The 20,650-nt window shown below is 39.4% G+C and overlaps 1 protein-coding gene across 2 annotated transcripts; it reads right to left on the bottom strand.

Moving 5' to 3' along the window:
- Nucleotides 1–2,416: 2,416 nt before the first annotated feature.
- On the bottom strand, nucleotides 2,417–5,702 carry LOC108511699 (pentatricopeptide repeat-containing protein At3g24000, mitochondrial-like). 2 transcript variants are annotated; one of them, XM_017845655.3, is made up of 2 exons: nucleotides 4,335–5,694; nucleotides 2,417–3,971 (listed from the first exon to the last, which is right to left on the bottom strand). In XM_017845655.3, the coding sequence occupies exons 1-2, from the start codon at nucleotides 5,545–5,547 to the stop codon at nucleotides 2,839–2,841; spliced, it is 2,346 nt and encodes a 781-aa protein (XP_017701144.3). In that variant the 5' UTR covers nucleotides 5,548–5,694; the 3' UTR covers nucleotides 2,417–2,838. The 2 variants fall into 2 exon arrangements, with proteins under 2 accessions (XP_017701144.3, XP_026664996.2); XM_026809195.2 differs by having other exon boundaries at nucleotides 3,683–3,829; nucleotides 4,014–5,702.
- Nucleotides 5,703–20,650: the final 14,948 nt, after the last annotated feature.

Here is a 20,650-nt window from a genome sequence, read left to right on the forward strand (position 1 = left end):
TTATTTTGACATCCAGGAGATTCCAAGCTTTCAATCAAGTTCTTTCGATATTGCTCACTTTCTTCTTAATATATGCGTAAAGTGAACACTTAGGCATGCTGTCAAACAACAGGAATCACCTGTTCTTAGTCATAGAGTTATATTACAGAGTTCCTACAGTGATTCAGTTATGAATTCAAGTTTTTGCAACCTGGATTTATCAAACCTCTGTGTTTGCCATTCACTTTATTGTTTCCATTACGCCATATATAGTTTTGGTAACATGCCTATGAGGCATTTACACCTAGAATGAGCAATTTAATTCATGATAGTTGAACCAAGAACGGGTTCACTGCAGAGCCTCAAATTTGACAAACTTGGGTGCTGGATCCCATAAAATATAAAACTTGAACCAAGTTGGACGTGTGATGGGCAAGCTGGCTAAAAGAGACCAAACTTCTCTTAAAATGGCATTATCCTTTCAAAGCTATGAACTAATAAGGCTCCATTTGACATTGCTGTAGGTAGCAGAGGTTTTTATCCGCAAAACTTTGGGTCAAGGTCCGCCGTACCGGTATCGGTCGGCATACCGGTGGCGGCTCGGATCGGTACGAACCGGTCTCGTACCGGTTCTTCAATAATAAAGTACCGATACCGGATTCCACGCTGATCCAGTACCGATCTCAGGCCGGACCGGTACGTACCGACCTATAGCGGCCGATATGGACCGGTACGGCAGACCATGCTTTTGGTAATAGAGTTTTTAATAGAAAACTATTTGTTATTTAGTAATTATATTTTTAAGGTACTATGAAACTTCATATATATATATATATATATATATATATATATATATATATATGGTAATCAAATTGAGAAAGCATTTTTAGTATTAGAAAATAATAATAGAAGATATTACATACATCTTTCAATTATCTTGTTGTTTGGACTATCAAAAATTATTATTATAAAGTATTTTTAATAAAAAAAATTATTTATTTTAATAGTTCATCTTAATAATATAATAACTAACAAATAATAAATTTTTATATTACTATAAAAATGACAATATTTTTATAAAATAATAATGTTATTATAATACCATAATATGATATTATTTTTTATATATTATGGAAGTACTATGTTACAATATCACAATGCTGTAATAATATTATATTATTATAATAGTACTAAGGATCATAATAATATAATATTGCTATCATATCATATAATAAAATATATTTTTATGATATGATTGTTATATTAATGCTATGTTAGATTATATCGTTATTATATTGTAAGCTCAAAAACTATTCTTATAAAATATTGCTAATTTATAAATTATTTTTAAAGTACTTACTCAGGGATTTCTTGATTACTTTTACCTCGTCTAGTCCCTTCGTCAGCCCCCTCCTTCCTCCATGGCTGAGTTTTGAAAAATGAAACCCAATGTCCTAAACTGTATCCTACCACCAGAACTAAGACATTTCTTCCTTTCCTTGCTGAATGCTGGTGAGAAAGTTGGCATTTTTTCTTCCCCTACTTGCTAAGAGTTCTCTCTCCTCCCCACCTTTGCTGCTTCTGAAGCATCTCCAATCTCTGCCTTCTTCTTATGTTTCTCCTCCTTCTTGCAAATGGATGACATGATGAAGAGAAGAAAAACCCTTTTGTGATATTGATTTCTATCTTGCATATGAAAATATTCATTTTTGGAAACATTCAATTTCCACAACCATTTTTCTTTGACGACTAGATTTTACAAACTTCATTACCCTTCCTACTGAACCACAAACCGCATCTAGAGCTCACATTTTTCACAATATGCAATTGACGAGGCTGTCCTTTGAGACATTGAGAATGTGTCTATTGTTTGATCATCTACAATGGACTCCGTCACAGGCTGGATGATGAAGTTTGAGTTTTCACCCTTTGATGAATTAAAATTTACTAGCCTTCGTCAAGCATCACTTAAAACTAGCAACCTCTCTAATTTTTATTTCTAGATATCCCTATTCTGTCTTCACACTCCCAAATAGCATGCACCATAAAATTTAAATCCCATATTAATTGGTTATCTTTATATAGTTTTATCCAATCTTCTTTTATTCACAAAGGCTCTTGGTTTAGAAGCAAGGTACGCTGTCTCGATACCAGGCTCTGTACCGGTGCCACCTTGTCACTATGCTGGTATGCTCGGTATAAAGGCTGGTTCGGTGTACCGAATATCGGTACATCTCTTGTACTGTGTACTGGTACCGAACTGATACGATATAGTTTACTTGGATATGACAAGTATGAATTAGATTCTACAACACAGCATATAATTGTTGGGTTATTGCCTTTATTGGCACCAATTTGGAAGCCTCGGATAATGACCCAGAGGATGCAAATAAAAGAACTCTCATGATCCGGTTCTCAATGACTCAACATCACGCACTATTAAAATTTCCAAGTTAATGATTTGCATATAATGAACAATCCCAACTGACTGCCAAGTTTTCTTTGATGGACAATATACAAAGTATTAGAGGTGTGTGTTAATGTTTATCAAGCTTGACATTTACATCAAAAAAATTATCAAGCTTACAGTATAGACATAGCTTCCTTGGAATACCGGAGAGCAGAATAGCTTGACGTAGAAGAGTATTGCATCATATCCACTTTCAAGCCACACATATCAGACTGGATTGATGCAGAAACCTTCAAATGAATGTCTTTTTATTCAAAATTTGAACATCTCAGCGTATTGCAGGAGTCTGAGAAGATCTAGTATCCACTCCCTTAAACAGTCTGCTTAAAATTTAGCCAACTCTTTTCTCAGAAAAAAGGCCAACTTTTCTAATCTGCCCTCCATTATTGCTACCAATAATCTCCACATGAACATTTCCCATCCTTAAAAGTATGAAACCGTCGAGAATCTCTCAGAATAATCTCTCGGCCTGCGACCTCTGAAGCAAATTTCATCCAATTATGACAATCTCCACATACACGGAGGTTCTTGATCACCCGAATTACTCCCTTCCTTGCCCTGGTCTGCAGTAGCGCAAATGATACAGCTAACTTCTCACTGTGACAACTTAAAATCAATTCCTTTTGAGCCTCATCAACATCATGGAGAACACACTCTGTCATGGGAACGTATCCAATGTATCTACACTTCTCATCCAACTCCTCAAGTTCCTTATAGATCTCCTTCCGGTTTGGGTGGCAACCACCTCCTGCTACAAAGACATGCCTTTTATTTTCAACCTCAACCGAGCTACATCCAGCTTCCTTCTTCAGTCCTCTCTCTCTCATCATGCTTCTCACACCTATCGCATCTTCCCACAAGCCAAATGAAGCATATAGATTTGAGAGGAGGACATATGTAGTCTCATCATCAGGATCAAGCTCTAAAATCTTAGTTGCAACATGGATTCCGAGATCAAGTTGCTTATGTGCATGGCATGTGCCAAGGAGTACTTTCCAGAGGCATAAAGAAGAATTACGTTGCAACCTCAGGCAAGAAATTCCATCCCAAATAATAGCTTGTGCTGTCTCAAATCGGCCAGCACGACCAAACAAATCTACCATGCAAGCATAATGCTCAATGCTTGGTTTTGTATCACTTTCCTTCCTCATTAAAGCAAAACAGTGCATCCCTTCTTTGACTAAACCTGCATGAGCACAAGCAGAAAACAACCCAAGAAAAGTGACCGAGTTGGGCCGAACACCATCTCTTGTCATTCTCCTAAAGAGTTGAAGGGATTCAGAGGCCATTCCATGGTGTGCATACCCAGTTATCATGGATGTCCATGAGAATACATCCTTCCTTGCTATCCTCTTAAAAACTTTTTCTGCATCGCTGATGCTGCCACATTTGGAATACATGGATATCAATGCGTTGTTGATTGACAAGAGAAAAGTTTGAGAATTACAATGATGGAGGCGGTGTTTTATGGTGAAAGCATGGAGCTGCTTGCCCAATTCAATGGAAGCCAATCCGCTGCATGCTGCAAGAAGTAGTAAAAGTGTCAGGTGATTGGGTTGCAAACCTTGCTCATGCATCTCTATAAAGAATGTGAGAGCATCATCAAAGTAGCCATTTGTAGAATATCCATCCATCATTGCATTCCAAGTATACGTATCTCGCTCGCCCATCCCCTTGAAGACTTCCTCTGCATCCCCTAACCTATCATTCTTTGCATACATATTTATGACTGCATTAAATGCTGATAGTAGCAGTTCTTTTGGTGCCGCTCTTCTTAATATATATGCATGAATCTCCCTACCCAACCCACAAGGAGTAGAAACTGAAAGATCTGAAGATAATCCACCAAGAAGGATGATAAGAGTGCGAATGTCAGGCTTGTTACCTTGCGACTGCATTTCCCTAAATAGCACACAACAGCTCTTGAATTGATCATTTTGTGCATACCCGGCAAGCATTGAGTTCCAAGTGACAACATCACGGGAACTCAATCTCTCAAAGACCAACCTCCCTTTCACCACTTGGCCGAACTTCCCATACATGGTAATCAGTGAATTGCCTATGCTTGTCTCAAACTCGAGCCCTGATCGAATCATCTTAGCATGAACCTCCCGGCCTAAATTGAAAGCCAAAGCAGTAGATATAGCATTGAGCATACTGAGAAATGTAATTCTGTTTGGTCTCACAAGTACCTGACCTTCAAATCCAGCAAGCCTGCGGAACAGTTCTATCGCGCTCTCGCACTCCCCATTCTGTTCAAGACCCGAAATCATGGCATTCCAAGAAACTACATTTGTCCTGTCCATCGCCTTGAAAACTTTCTTCGCATCCTCCAAAAGTCCAGACTTTGCATACATGGTAATGAGAGAGTTATGCATCTTAATCTTATCGAGTATCTGGTCTTTAACGATCATTGCATGCAATGCCTTTCCAATTCCAACCTCTTTGCTCGACGTGCATGCATGGATCATAATAGCATATGTTGCGTCGGTTGGGTTCAACTGCGCCAGCTCAAGCATGGCTGCAAACAAGAGAAAGCACTCCATGTACCAGCCGTGGAAGACATAGGCAGAGAGAATGGAATTCCACGTGGGGACATCAGCCTCATGGACTGGAGGGACTTCATCGAAGACTTGGCGGGCTTCTTCTAAGAGGTCGGTAGAGGAGTACATGGTTATGAGAGAAGTACGAACGCCAGGCTCGGAAGCGAGGCCGGCACGTATGGACTTGGCATGGAGTTGCTCGCCGAGGCTGACGTCGGAGAGGCCGTAGCTGGCTTTTAGGAGGCTCCCGAGAGCGAATTCGTCAGGGGTCCAGCCGGACCTTGACATTTTAGTGAAGAGCTCAAATGCTCGAGAGAAGTCGCCACGCTTGGTGTGGGCGAGGATGAGAGAGGTGGAAGAGAAGGAGGCGCAGGAGTGTTGCTGGTCGGGCATTTTGTCGAACGTTTGGTGGGGAGAATTTGGGTCATCTTGGGAGACGGAGGTGGTAGGGGGGTTTCTCACAAGGGTTGTGGGCTGAGTGCGTGGACTTCGACGCGGGGTTGGAGATGGGAGGCGTGCGTTGGAGCATGAGATTGGTGATGGCACAAGTGCCATAATCTAACCGAGGATTTAAACGGATAATAAGAATGTTATGTGAGCAACGAAATGTCTCTCATTTTTCCCCCCCTCATCCATTCCCAATGCAGTTCTAGTGGGAGAATAAATACCATCTGCACTGTTTAAAGGGCTGATGGTTTGAATTTTTTAGTTGGATCGGATCAATCCAACCACGAACGAACATGTTTGCTGGTTTTATCTCCTGTTTTTTTTTTTTTTTTTTGGTCCTTATGCATTTGACTTATTATGGTTAAACTGGTCCACTGCTTAGCTTGTGGTTCTGATGATGCAAGGAATAATTTCTTCTTGGTTGGTGTGTGAAGATTATAAAATTTTTAGTTGCACTAGATCCACCGCAAATCAAAGCTGTCCAATCACTGACCAACACATACAAAGACGGATAAAAAGGAAATAGGAGGAAATTTTTTGTCAATCTTTGTACGTGTTGGTTTGGGTTGAACTGGTCCAATGACCTCCTCTAAAAAAGGTTTGGTTATGACTCATGAGTCCTCTAAACAAAATAAAATGGGTTGTGGTTTAATTTTGCAACGCATGCGACAGTATTAGAGATATGATTTTCATTGTAGTACTGTTTGGTGGCCTTTTTCATAGATAATTTCACTTTAAACTGCTTGACTAGATCAGGTTTTTCTTTGAAGAAATATTTGAAAGCTTTAACTATGGTACACAAGGCTGCAAGTGAATTGGTTTGGGTGATGGATCAGATAGGGGTAAGCCAATATATCTTGATTTGAATGGGGTCAAAAGTTTCAACCTAAGTTTATTGCAGGGTCGCTTTTGGAATTGAATCAAGTTTAAACTTTATTCTGTTGACCCATTAAACTTTTTGAATCAAATGATGTCAAGAATAACCAAACATAATTCATAAAAAAAGGAACAAAATAGTTATTTGAATGTTGTGACTAGACTATGAAGAAAAAACATTCCAACAATGTGTAAACATCATCAACAATTTACTTAACATAAAAATCGATTTGCAACCACTCATTGTTGGTTTAGTATATATAAGAAATAATCTTGAAAATCATGGTCAATACTGGTTTAGGGGTTGTTTGGATGGGAGGACCCCTATAAACCAATAGGTTTTTGGATATTGTCTCTAATTCTTTGTAAAGTAATATCTTCTTTAATATTTGTTTAGCATTGCACTTTTCTTGAAATAATCACTAATTATTTTTTTTGAGAAAAAAAAAAGAAATCTTCCATTGCGTTTATTGAACAATATGGACTCGTTTGGCTCGTGGAAAAAATTTTCTATCACCGAAATATTTTTTTTTGAGAAGCTATTTTCTAAAAATATGATACTTGAAAAAATATTTTGGCATGTTTAGTTGACTATAGAAAAGTGGTATATTTCAGAGTAGCTTATATTTAGTTGAGTATCTATTTTTCTAAAAAAGTTGTGTGAAATAACTATTGTACCTTTAATAAAGCAAAAGAGCTTATCCATGGATTTTAATGCTTTAAAAATAGTTTTGAAAAAAATAAAAATCTCAATTCTCAACTAGTGGAAAAGTTACTTTTCTACGTCCCTCGTGGTTTTTTTTTTATGAAACATGAGAATCTTATTTTCTTGAGAATACTACGTTGTCATCTCTCTTTTTAGAAAACTCCAACTAAACAAGAGGTCTTTCTTTAATTTTCAGTTGACCACAATTTCTTCTCTTGTAATCCCTTCTAGTCCTACACCGAAATCACTCACAACATCTTCTCCTAAAGCAGCTACATCGTAACTAAAACAATTACCCTAATCACTTTTGCATTTCGTTTCTCAACTAAAAGCACAACTTTCGTCGCAAGGTGAAATTAGGTGTTCCATTAGGAAAAAAAAAAGTGAAATTAGGTGGATGAGGCGCCGCCATCTACTCGTTCACTTGGGTGGCTAAAGCAGTAGCCGGTTTGGGCCTCATCTTAATCAGACCATTGGCGGAGACGGCAAAAAGGCAGTCGGTGGATAGCGTGTCCCGGCGTGCCATCACCCCTTGGAATAACATAGCACCGTCCATTTCTCAGAGGCAATAGCAACTTTTATCCTATAAAAGCTTGCAACACCCAACATTTACGTCAGATGACGTTCTCAATAAATACACTGCCAACCCAGCTTCTTCAGTCCAAAAAAAAAAAAAATCAGATAGTCTCAGACACCAGCTACCTTGCCCAATGTGAAGCTCAATTCCATTCCACCGGCAAGTCAAATATTTGATATGCCGTCCTTTGTGGAATCACCCCCCTTTTTTCCGGTATACGAAACACCCGTTTTCAAATGCCGCACGGAATAGGATAACCGAAGCGGACCGTCATGTGAATATGTGATATGTGTACGGTCCGTAGACCAAAAAGAGCGGCCACCTCTCCGTTTGAATTTCTCATCCTTGCATCCGCGCATGCCTACATTTGGAGAAATTATTCCGTGCGCCACGTGACCGTACACGCGGGACACGCCCCCGTTCACAGCCGTTCGTTCCTGCATGCTACATTTATCAGGCACGCATCTCCATGTGTTGCTATAGAAGAAATTATTATACGGATCAGATGCAATGGACTAGTCCAAATCTCAGGGCACATGTACGGTGGATAACAGGCAACCCTCGTTTGATCTTGATTGTTTAAATATAAGGAGGTAATATGGCGATTAATTATCAGATTGGTCCACTCGATCTGGTCCATCCAATAATCATGCCAAATCTTACCAATCTTGTCGATACTTGGTATCACTATTCCGCTACAGGGATGGATTCGGTTGGTATTGACCTGAAAATGTTAGCCTAGCAAAAGTATTGACCATGCACCGTGTTCACACCTGACCTCAAATCTCTTATGTCAACACTCGCCCCTCTTTGGGGAAAATGTTACGCACTGGGAAGAGGTGTATGGCCCAAGATGCAGATCATGTGCCGTTGGATCTCCTCGATGGCTTACGTGGCATGAATTGAATGATACCTGCTTTCACTGGTTAAATATATAATATGTTCCATAGTCCAGGGACGACAGCTTCCAAAATGAAAAAAAGTTCTCTCCTATTAGTTCTCACAAATATTTCCACCAGGTAGGTTGTTGTAAGCCCAAAGAATGACAAAAGGACTGGTCTGAACCCAACCAGGATCTTGGGTTTCCAATCCAAGCTAAGATCTTTGACCATGTTCAGGGGCAGAATGGAACATGTGGGGATGTGGGTGGTTGGCAGAAAATTTCTGCTCCTTGTTTTTTTGCCTTTTCCTTCTTAAATACGGGAGACCATGCAGATCTTTTTGTTAGAAAAAGAATAGATGGTCCCCTGCACATGATGATCAAGCAGAAAAGAGAGACTATTTGAGTCTCATCTCTTTCCAATGAAAGTACATAAGAAAAAAAAAAGCAGGATTGGAATTTTGAAATACTCCAACACTTTTTTCAGTATATATCAAAAAAATCTAGACTAAGTCATATTAGGCTGATATATAATACTAGACGTAACAACCAAAGCCTAAGTCATTTATGCACGAAGGTGCACCATCTACAAACCATTGGCAGCCTCACGTCCACATCCGCGGCTCCACCCTCTATTGAATACTTGGGAGCAACATCATGAAGATTGAAACATGCAAGTGAACATTTGTTTAAGAGGAAGAGAGGATAATTAGGTTCCCACCTAGCTACGTGCATACAACAGTACATACATGCAGACATCCTAAATAATATTGTTAGTATAGAATGTATAATCCTAAATTCTAATACTTAAAATTCCCATTAAACAGACTTTTGTCTGTTCTAGACTTATTTATTGTTCAGATCAGGAGCCAGCTTGGTTTTGGAGGGTGAAAAAATGAACAAAATACACACAGGAAAAGCTTTAGATGAATTAATTGCACATAAACTTCATGATGATAAGATGGGTTCTCTGACTCGCGCAGGTCTACTGGTGAACAAGAACATGGTTTTGACATGGCTTTGGTAGTTTGAAATAAAGTATTGAGAAGATAGGTGGTGGTAGGTTAATGTGGCGTCCCAGGAAACAATTCCATCTTCAGAAAGCCATGCATGACAAGTCAAAACTAGCTGAGTCCTTAGGGATATGAAATTGATATAAACACAATAACACGCGAACCTAAGCAAGAGAAGGGATGTAATCACATATTAAATAAAGTGAGGATCTTAGACACGGACAAATGTCAAACAAAGTGAAGGTAGATCCTCTTGGGGACTTTGGAGCCTGACAAGAGCTCACCGAACTCTCTCGTATGTCAACTCCTCTTTCTTTCACTCGTTTCAAACCGTGCACCTCACGCTTCTCCGCTCTTCTTCAAATTCCTCTCCCATTACCAAATACCAACTCTCTATAAATCTAGTCAGCTCAAGCCAGGCCTCTTCCCCACAAGACATTCCTTGGCAACCCCTCAGCATCCTTTAACAAGGCTTTGCATGCACTACGGCTACCACGGTCTGAATTTTTTTTCTTTCTGCAGCAGCGGCAAGATGAGCTCTCCACAGCGTTGCGTGGTCTTCAACTCCATCTTCTTAATGGCCTTCTTGCTTGTTCTCTCTTATGTGTCTATGGCGGAGGGCTCGAGACCGTTACATGGTCATGACCACCGTCCTTCTACGTCTTCTATTGCTTTGATGATTGCAAGGGCGTACTCTGGCCCAAGCAGCCGAGGTCCTGGGCACTGATTCCACATGTCCCTTGTGATCGGTTGCTCGTTCCAAATTTTGTTTGGTGAAATTATTGAAGATGTTTTTTTTTTTTTAGGTGAGAGTATATTGAAGTGTTCAATAATTTTCTTTGTGCAGTTTTATTTCAAAATATTTATAGAGGACCGCTTGATGAGCAACAGTTGGACTTGCTTGTACCTTTGGCTTCCTTTCTTTTATAAATGTTTCCTTTTTTCCATAAGAATGTCCGTCAAGTTTTTTCTTGTCTGTTTTTATGTATTTCGAGGGTATATCAACTAAATCCAGAAGCACATCTCTCTCTCTCTCTCTCTCTCTCTCTCTCTCTCTCTCTCTCCCTCCCTGTGTGAGCGCGTGTGGAACCATGTGATTATGATTGTGATGATTTTGATGGCAGAATACAGAAAGAAAGTTCTCATAAAACAATCGTGCGATCCATCAGTCTCAAAATCTTATATAAAAATAATTAAGTGTTCAATGTTTAACAAACCACGATACAAGAGGACAAATTATAGAACTTATAGATAAATTGTTTTTTTTTATCATCCAAGAACTTATAGATAAATTATTATTTTTTTTTAATGAAACATCATAGATAAATTGTCTCTTCCGTCATCATGCTCAAGCAACCACAGGCCTCAACTACAGACACAGAAAAAGGTTCATCATCTAGTTTGAGCAAAGATTAACTCTCAAGAACCTTATACTATGAGAGCTAGCAGACCATATCAACAATTCATCGGATAATCAGCCTCCAACTAGCCAGGGGACTCCTTTTTCACTAATTTTTTGGTAGTGTTATTTTGGGGTGAAAGACTGGGACAAGTTATATAGATGCACACGTTTTAGAGCATCAAGCACGGATATACTGGAAATCAAGCACTACTTGAAAGAGACTAGAGGCCCAGAAATAAATTCAAACTTAGTAATGTACGCCTAACAAAAAGATGGAGTCGTCTTACAAGTTTTTAATTGTTCGAAGAAAAGTTACCCACGACTTTGCGTTAGTCTTGCGTGCTCAAGGGCTAAGTGTACGTTTAGTGCAGCAGTTTGCTGAAATCCTCAGCAGAGGTCCATATCGATAATTTTTCTTATCCAAGGCCTTAGAAAAAATGAATGCATTACATCACTCAAGCGTTGGTTTGACTACGTATGATTGACTTATGGACATAGATAATGAAAAATCGATACAACTTGACCAGTCTTGCTTACTCTTCAAACTAAGATTAGGAATGGAGATCTTTCATTGATATCTTATTCTCTCCACCACCCAGAGATTTTTTCTATTTTGTTGGGTGCTTTCGCTGTATTGTGGCCTATTTAAGGGCGGGAGGATAATGACGAGGCATGCTAATCTTTTCTGAGCAGCACTTGGTGTTCTCATTGGAGGTTTTGGTTCCCTCGAAATAACCAGAGTATTTTATCTTGTCTTCATCTTTTCTTTTTCTTGTTCCTTTACAACTCTTCTGAAAGAGGTAAAGGAGAGCCTTCTTCAACCAGCCAGTATATACCGTACTATGCTTCATAGTTGGCAAATCAAAAGAAAAAAAATCAAGGAAAAAACAATTCCACAGACCGGGATGCCAATGTTTTCCCACCCATTCACAGCCCTGCGAGCTAGCCATGGTTTGACCACCCTTTTTTTTATTCTTTTTATTCTTTTTTTTTTTTTGTGAAAACGACGTTTCACATATCTTAAATGGTACAGCCAGCCAAGTCAAATAAAAGAAAATGATACAACGAAGAAGGAATCTCATCGGTCGTGGACCAGATGAAATCTCTGGAGTGTCGGGCAACGAAGGAGGCAACCCAGTCTGCAGTTCTGTTTACCTTCCGAAACACATGCATGCATTGCCTAAAAAGACTCTATCTCTCTGATTAGTCCACGAGTCTCACTGATCAATGGGTGACCGTCCCCATAACGATCCATTTTCCGTATCTAATCGATCACCGTGGAGAAGTCCCCCTCAAGGTGGACTTGTCTGCTCCAAAGACTCTCCTCGCAAAAGAAATGCCCTCTTAGGTGGCTTGAAGCTCTACCTCAATGACGGTCAGTTCGATGGTCTGCCGACCCCCCGCCACTATCATCCTACCGAGATGGTCTATGATCACAAAGCCCACTCCACCATATACTCCATATGCCGACATGCAAAGTGGTCTAATGGTTTGACCACCTTGGAGGAGCTGGGCGTATCACACCGGCATTGGTTATGGTACCTCACATGAAACCTCTATTCACTCCTGTGTCTCCCTTCTCCAACTCCATGTGCACCGATCGATTTGCCGGGTCCGATCCAGCTAACCGTCCACCTTCCACAAAGGAAACATGGGAAGTAAGGAAGCAGCAAGGAGACGGGCGAGCGTAAAACTCTGACTGCCGAGAGAGCCATTAGACCACCGCCCATGTCTGAACGTAATTAACAACAGAAAGTCTCCTTTATTCGTACATGCTAAAGAAGAATATGAGCAGAAGACAAGGCACGTTCACTTTTTATAGGCTCACACGCATGGCCACCGTCCAAAGCCCTATATATATACACTCACACACACATATAGGAACACAAGTTATTTTCTTGTGTCAAGGTTAGAGATAGCAGCAGGAGAGACAACACATCAAGAGGTGGAGAATACTGGAAGATGGCTATGACGAGCACAGCCTGGACCATCGTCGTGCTGGTGTCTTTGGTGGCGATGGCTCCCCCTCGTTATGTGTATTCAAGAGTTCTTCGACCACCATCAAAGATTAATGGGATTTCTTGCCATGATGCTGAGATCCTCGACGACGTTGCTCGACCGGCTGCTGGTTTAGTCTCCATTGCTTTGGGCCAGGAGAGATGGAGTCATTTGAGGAAGAGCTTGGAGGAGATGCTGACTTCTGGGTCTAGTAGCAAGGGCCCTGGCCACTAACTACAGCTTCTTCATGATCTTTTCCTTTTTTTAGAGAAATTTCTTCAATCTTCTTTTTTAAGGAATTCTTTTATTTTGAGTCTGAAGTCCCCACTGGAAAGATAAATAAAGAGAGAATATGAGATTTGTTTGGAGCCAACTCCGCGAAAGATTATTAGATCAGGGTAACTACATTCTCTGTACTACTGAAAATTTCTCAAAGTATTATTTTTCCTCTGACTAAAATGATTCTCCAGATTATTTTAATCAAGAAATATTTGATTAGTCATGATTTATTCATGGAATTTATGATTCATTCTTGAATTATTCATGACCAAAAATCTGTTGTACAAGGGAAAGAAATGTGGGAAAACTATTGCGCAGCGAAATAATAAATTAAACAAAGTTTTTACTGACCTCCGGCTATCGTTGATTAAGCGCCCTCGAGATTAAACACTTTTGATTAAGCACCAACCACCCACCTCTGATCAAGCACCCACACGAGAGGGAAGAGAAAGAAGAAACCTGCTCCAAAGCTTCTGTTGCCCAAGGTGACAATCCCAGGAGGGGGGGGGGGGGGGGTGAATTGGTTTCTTCTCTATTTTGGTGTTTTAAAAGCTTTCTTAATTAAGTGCGGTGGTTGCTTTCTTAGATTATTTGAATGAGTTAAACTAGAACAAAGATGGAAGATAATGCAAGAATAAATGTAAACACAAGCACAACACAAACACAACAATATATAGTGGTTCGGTGCTCTCCTTAGCACCTACGTCCACTCCCCAAGCGACCCCTTGGGAATTCACTATAATCTCGCGGATTACAGTTGGATTGTTTTCCGGGCTCACAATCCAAAAACCTTTGTTGGTTTTACGGGCTCACCAACGAACCTATACACTTTGGTTTTCCGGGTTCACCAAAAATCTTTGTTGGTTTTGCGGGCTCACCAACGAACCTTTACACTTTGGTTTTCCGGGTTCACCAAAAACCTTTGTTGGTTTTACGGGTTCACCAACGAACCTTTACAAATAGTTCGACAAACAAAAAGAAAGATTCAAACTCCTAAATGAGCAAATGAAACAATATTAACTACAAAGAAGAGCTAGAAAGTATTTATCGCTTTGAAATGGCATTGCTCTTCTTTGTCAAGGATGCTTCACTCTTCAAGGGAGGATGGAGCTCTTGATGACTCTTTGAATCTGCTCAACCCCTTTCTTTGATTCTTGAATGAAGCACTTGAATGAAGAAGATTAGGGCACTTTTGTTTTCTTGTGTACTCTTTGATATCTCTTTCAAAAGTTGTTCTATCTGATGAATAGTGCCCCTTTAAATAGCTTCCCACATCCTTTGGACAAGCCCCAATGGTTAGATTTGAAAAACTAGCCGTTACTGACCTTGGGAAGGACAAAAAGTACATCTGCAGAACTAGCCGTTATGCTTCAGCCCGTGTTTGGGTCGGCTCAACCTGTCCTTGGGTCGACCCAACTTTCACTTGGGTCGACTCAAACATTCCTTAGGTCGACCCTCTCAGAAAACACAGAAACTTGAAATTTCAGCCTTCCTTCCCATGGGTCGACCCAACCATTCTTTGGGTCGACTCAAAGTTCACTTGGGTCGACTCAACTTCTTCTTGGGTCGACCCTCTCAGTAATTCCAGAGAACTATTTTCTGTCTGCCTTTCTGTCTTGCCTTTGGGTCGACCCTCTCAGGGTTTGGGTCGACTCAAGCTTGGGTCGACTCAACCACTGTTTGGGTCGACCCTCTCAGTAAATCCAGAGAACATATTTCTTTCATGTTTTGAGGTTCTTGAAGTTTGGGTCGACTCATGCTTACCTTGGGTCGACCCAACTCACTGTTCATCTGTGCCAATTTTGCAGAAGTGTGCCAAATGACTTCTTGATGTGCCGGGGTCGACCCAATCATCCTTTGGGTCGACTCAATCTACACTTTGCTGCATCTCAAGGTTAGATTCATTCAAATGAACAAAGACATGTATCTATATCAATTCATACAAATATACTGAGAGTAATGAACTTATAAATGAAGTATCAATTTAACTTATAATATACTCTAAATAATTGCTTGTTAATCATCAAAATAACACTATCATCCTCAATCTCCCCCTTTTTGATGATTACAAAATAAAGAGTATAAGCCTATTGATACTTGTCTTTAAAAACAGTTTATAAAAGGGTTTAAATTGCTGAATTTCAACTTTTCATATATAAGAGTGAAATCTCCCCCTATATTATTTAAATGTTGCCAATTTGACTCTTTGAATTGCTCCCCCTTTCATTTATAATTTATTAGCGATGAAACTTCAAAAATTTGAGATAAAATATGAGTTTCAGGTTATGTATCGGGGTGCGAGAGGTGCGTGCCAAATTCTGAATTTATATGTGCCAAATTCTGAAATTTGATAGAAAATTTTTGATTTAATCAATTTCATTGTTACAAATTGCTCCCCATTAGATGTATAAGCTTTCTTATATGATTTTTAATTTGTTTGCCCAATTATTTCTCTTTTCTTGCATAAATTCTTATTTCTTTTTCTCTACTTCTCCTTTCTTTAACTTTCTTTACTTTTGCTCTTATTATTCTTTCTTTACTTACTCTAAAGATATCTTTACTTCTCCCCTTTTTATTGCTTTATCTAATCTACACAAAATCTTTACTTCTCACCTAAGATCTTTACTTCTCCTCAAATAAATACTCTTTCTTTACTTCCTAAAATAAATAAATACTCTTTCTTTACTTCTCCCCCTTTTTGTTATCATCAAAAAGATACATGGGAAAGATGCAATAAACAACAAACTTCAAACTTTATTGATCAAAATAGAAACATTTTCATACATTTATGTCCAAAAACAAAAAAACAGATACAATGTTCCTTAATCAAGATTTAAAGATACATGATAAAAGCAAGATACATATGAGAACTAGATATCTAGCCTAGGCTCTAAACATAGATGCTAAGATCAACCTAGGGAGACTCTAACGGCTGGGATCTAGTCCTCATCCTCCTAGTGTACGTGGCGAGGGGAGGTCGAGCCTGGTGAGACTGTGTCTGGCGTGGAGCACGACGAGCTGGATGACTCTGTGCCGAAATCTCTGACTCAGCAGCCTGTGGCACAGATGGTCCATGGGTCTCTCTCTCTCTCCGGAGTGCTCCAATCTGCTGCCTCAGATCACTAATCTCAGCAGACATGACGTCTAATCGGGCGTCTAATCGGCTCGTCAGTCCGTCAGTGATAGTCCTCGCCTGAGCTGACATGAGCTCAGTCATCCTGCTCCAGAACTCATCCGTATCTGTCGGAGGAACGGATGACGATGGTCCAGCCTCTGAGGGTGCAGTAGGATGATCCATATGCTCCTCATCCTCATCCTCTGGTGCATCTCCCTCTGGTGCCTCACCCTGAATGCCTGCTCCAGTGTGAATCCACTACCCGTTCACTTTCTCATATCCCATGCGTATAAGTGTCCGTGCAGTGTATGTATCAGTATGATGTAGACTCTTGGATGCCTCCTCCTTGAGAGCTAAACCGTGCTGTCTAAAAATCAAGGTGAGTATCATACCATAAGGTAGTGATACCCTGTTGCTGCACATCACCTTCCTCATCTGTCTCAGTATCATGGCCGGAAGATTTAGGGGAATCCCCTGAATCATACACTCCATCACTGCTAGATCTCGCTCTGTGATGAGATCGAATCTCCCGGTCTTTGGAAATAAAATCCTATTTATCATATTGAGCAGTAATCTCATTTCAGCGGAAAGAGAACTAGCTATTACCTTCGTGGAAAAGTCGAAGTTCTCATTTTTCATGATCAACTGTAGAGCTCTCATTTTGTTTTCTGGCTTTTCCGGAGTGGCTCCTATGCAGGGTAGATGAAGTAGCTCACTCAAGCTCTCCTCGGAAACTCGAATTCGAACCCCTCGAACTTCCAAAACAAGCCCTCCCATACCAGTTTTGAGGAAGGCATAGAACTCCTGAACCAATCCGGGGTAGATCACCACATCTAGGGAGCAAAGATACTCCCAACCTTGCCTTTGGATCCATTCCCACAACCGAAACCCTTCTTGATTGAAGAACTCGGAATGGATCCTTCTCCCCGTAGTAACCGGCCTCCCCGCAAATCTTGCAAGTATCACTGAGGGGGAAGGAGGAGGAGGGGCCTCCACACGTGCCTCACGTCGTGGAGACACCGTAGATGGCTCGGTAGGTTGCCTTTCCTCCCGTTGGATCCGTGTGACTCTTCCGGATCTCTTGGCTACGGCTCGTTTGGGTCCCATTTCTCCAAGATCTTAAGGAAATCTACTATTTGGAGGAGTTTAGTGGAGATTGGAGAGTGGGGACTAGGTTTTTCGGAAGAAGACAAAGGGCAAATAGTGCCCTAGAAATGCTCTCGGGTCCCCTTTTAACAGTGGGGTCCCGACGTTTGGTCGACTCAAGATTTTTCTTGGGTCGACTCAACGTTGGGTCGACCCTATTCTGGGTTGGGTCGACCCAAGTGCAGACTTTTTCTTTTCTCTTCCTTTTTGCTTCTAAAAAGTTTTCCTTGCTTCCAATTCTTATAAACTCTTTATGGGACAATGATACATGAGTAAGGAATCTATAGATAACAAATTTGACTCATGTTTCATGGGATTTTTGAAGTTAGAGGAATGTATCATGAGACTACTAGATCCCTTTTATATTTCTTCAATAAAAAGGATCACGTATGCCTAATTCCCTCCTTAGCATGCAGAATCTATCTTCACTCAATGGTTTTGTAAATATGTCGGCTAATTGTTTTTCAGTGCATATATGCTCAATGCATACATTTCCATTTTGCACATGATCCCTAATAAAGTAATACCTTATTTCTATGTGTTTGGCTTTAGAATGCTGAACTGGATTTTTAGTAAGATTGATGGCACTAGTATTATCACATCTAATAGGAATATTGTCTACCTTAACTCCATAGTCCTCTAGTTGTTGTTTAAGCCATAATACTTGAGCACAACAACTGCCAGCAGCTATATATTCAGCTTCAGCTGTGGAGAGTGCCACTGAATTCTGCTTTTTACTAAACTATGATACTAAGTTATTTCCTAAGAATTGACATGTGCCACTTGTGCTCTTTCTATCTAATTTGCATCCGGCAAAATCAGCATCTGAATATGCAAGCAAATCTAGACAGGAGTCTCTCGAGTACCATAATCCTATATTGGTAGTTCCTCTTAAATATCTAAGGATTCTCTTAATAGCACTTAAGTGTGACTCCTTATGATCGGATTGGTATCTAGCACATATTCCTACACTAAATACAATGTCGGGTCTACTAGCAGTAAGATAGAGCAAGGATCCAATTAGTCCTCTATAGAGCTTAATATCAACACTCTTCCCTTTTTCATCTTTGTCTAGCTTACTAGTAGGATTCATTGGAGTGCCAATTCCCTTATGATTTTCATTCCCAAACTTCTTCAGTATTTCCTTTGTATACTTAGTTTGATGAATAAAAATACCTTCTTTGGTTTGTTTGATTTGTAATCCTAGAAAGAAGCTTAGTTCTCCCATCAAACTCATTTCAAATTCTCCATGCATTAAATCAGCAAATTCTTTGCACAGAGTATCATTAGTGGCACCAAAGATTATGTCATCTACATATATTTGTACCACTAATAGATTTTTGTCCTTTCTTTTGAGAAATAAAGTTTTATCTACATTTCCTCTACAAAAATCGTTATTAAGCAGAAATTTGCTTAGTCGATCATACCAAGCCCTAGGTGCTTGCTTTAATCCATATAATGCCTTATGTAATTTAAACACATGATTTGGCAATTCATGATTTTCAAATTCTGGAGGTTGTTCTACATATACCTCCTCCTCAATAATACCATTTAAGAATGCACTCTTCACATCCATTTGATATAATTTGAAATCCATGAAACATGCAAATGCTAGAAGTAATCTAATAGCCTCTAATCTAGCTACAGGAGCAAATGTCTCATCAAAATCTATTCCTTCTTCTTGATTGTATCCCTTAGCTACAAGTCTAGCCTTATTTCTTATAACTAATCCATTTTCATCTAATTTATTTCTAAATGGAACCCATTTTGTTCCAATTACTGAATTATGCTTTGGTCTTTCAGTTAATGTCCATACATTACTTATTTTGAATTGATTTAATTCTTCTTGCATGGCATTTATCCAGTTAGTATCTTTTTCAGCCTCTTCATAAGTCTTAGGTTCTAATTGTGAAACGAAAGCAAGATAATCATTTAAATTTCTAAGAGATGATCGAGTTCTTACCCCTTGAGATGGATCACCAATGATTAAGTCTTTAGGATGTCCATGTGCATACCTCCATTCTTTTGGCACGTCTTGGGGTTGTGGTGGCACGCAATCATCTTCCTTATCTTGATTTGGCACGTCATCAATTTTCAACTTTTCAAAGTCGATAATTCCTGTATCATCATCAACAGTATTTTCTTTCCTAGCAGACTCACTATCAGACTCATCAAATATAATATTGACTGACTCTTCCACCACTAAGGTTCTTTTATTGAATACTCTGTATGCCCTGCTAGATGTGGAGTATCCTAAGAAAATACCTTCATCTGACTTGGCATCAAATTTGCTTAGATCCTCCTTGCCATTGTTTAAGATGAAACATCTACATCCAAATACTTTAAAATATTTTGCAGTAGGTTTCTTATTTTTCCAAAGTTCATAAGGGGTTTTCTTGGTTATTGGTCGTATTAAAACTCGATTTAGAATATGGCAAGCAGTGTTTATAGCTTCAGCCCAAAAGTACTTTGGAAGATTTGACTCACACAACATTGTGCGTGCCATTTCTGCCAATGTCCTGTTTTTCCTTTCAACAACCCCATTTTGTTGAGGCGTTCTAGGTGCTGAAAATTGATGTGATATTCCATTTTTAGTGCAAAATTCTTCAAAGTGTTGATTTTCAAATTCCGTACCATGATCACTTCGAATTGCTACTAAGGTGAGTTTCTTTTCATTTATGATATTATTATATAGTTTCAAAAATTCTGAAAATGCTTCATTCTTATGTGCCAAAAATGAAACCCATGTATACCTTGAAAAATCATCAACAATGACTAGTCCATACTTCTTCCCTCCTAGACTTGTAGTTCTAGTAGGTCCAAATAAATCCATGTGTATGAGTTCAAATGGTCTAGTTGTTGATACTACATTCTTCGATTTGAAAGATGATCTAGTTTGTTTTCCCAATGAACATGGTCCACATATTTTGTCCTTTTCAAAGATCAGTTTTGGCACATCTTTTATTAATTCCTTCTTAACTAGTTTTGATATTAATTCCATACTAGCATGTCCTAATCTTCGATGCCAAAGCCAACTAGTTTCATTTTTCTTTTCTTCATTAGTAATTAAGCATAAACCATTTTTCTTGCCTAACTCATGAAGATCTACTAAGTAAATATTTTTTTGCCTTTGTCCTACAAGTACAATGCTATTATCTTTAGGATTAGTGATTATGCATACAGATGCTTCAAATGTAACTTTAAACCCTTTATCACAAA

Source organism: Phoenix dactylifera, chromosome 1, assembly GCF_009389715.1.
Source record: "Phoenix dactylifera cultivar Barhee BC4 chromosome 1, palm_55x_up_171113_PBpolish2nd_filt_p, whole genome shotgun sequence".
In the NCBI taxonomy this organism is placed as follows: Eukaryota; Viridiplantae; Streptophyta; class Magnoliopsida; order Arecales; family Arecaceae; genus Phoenix; species Phoenix dactylifera.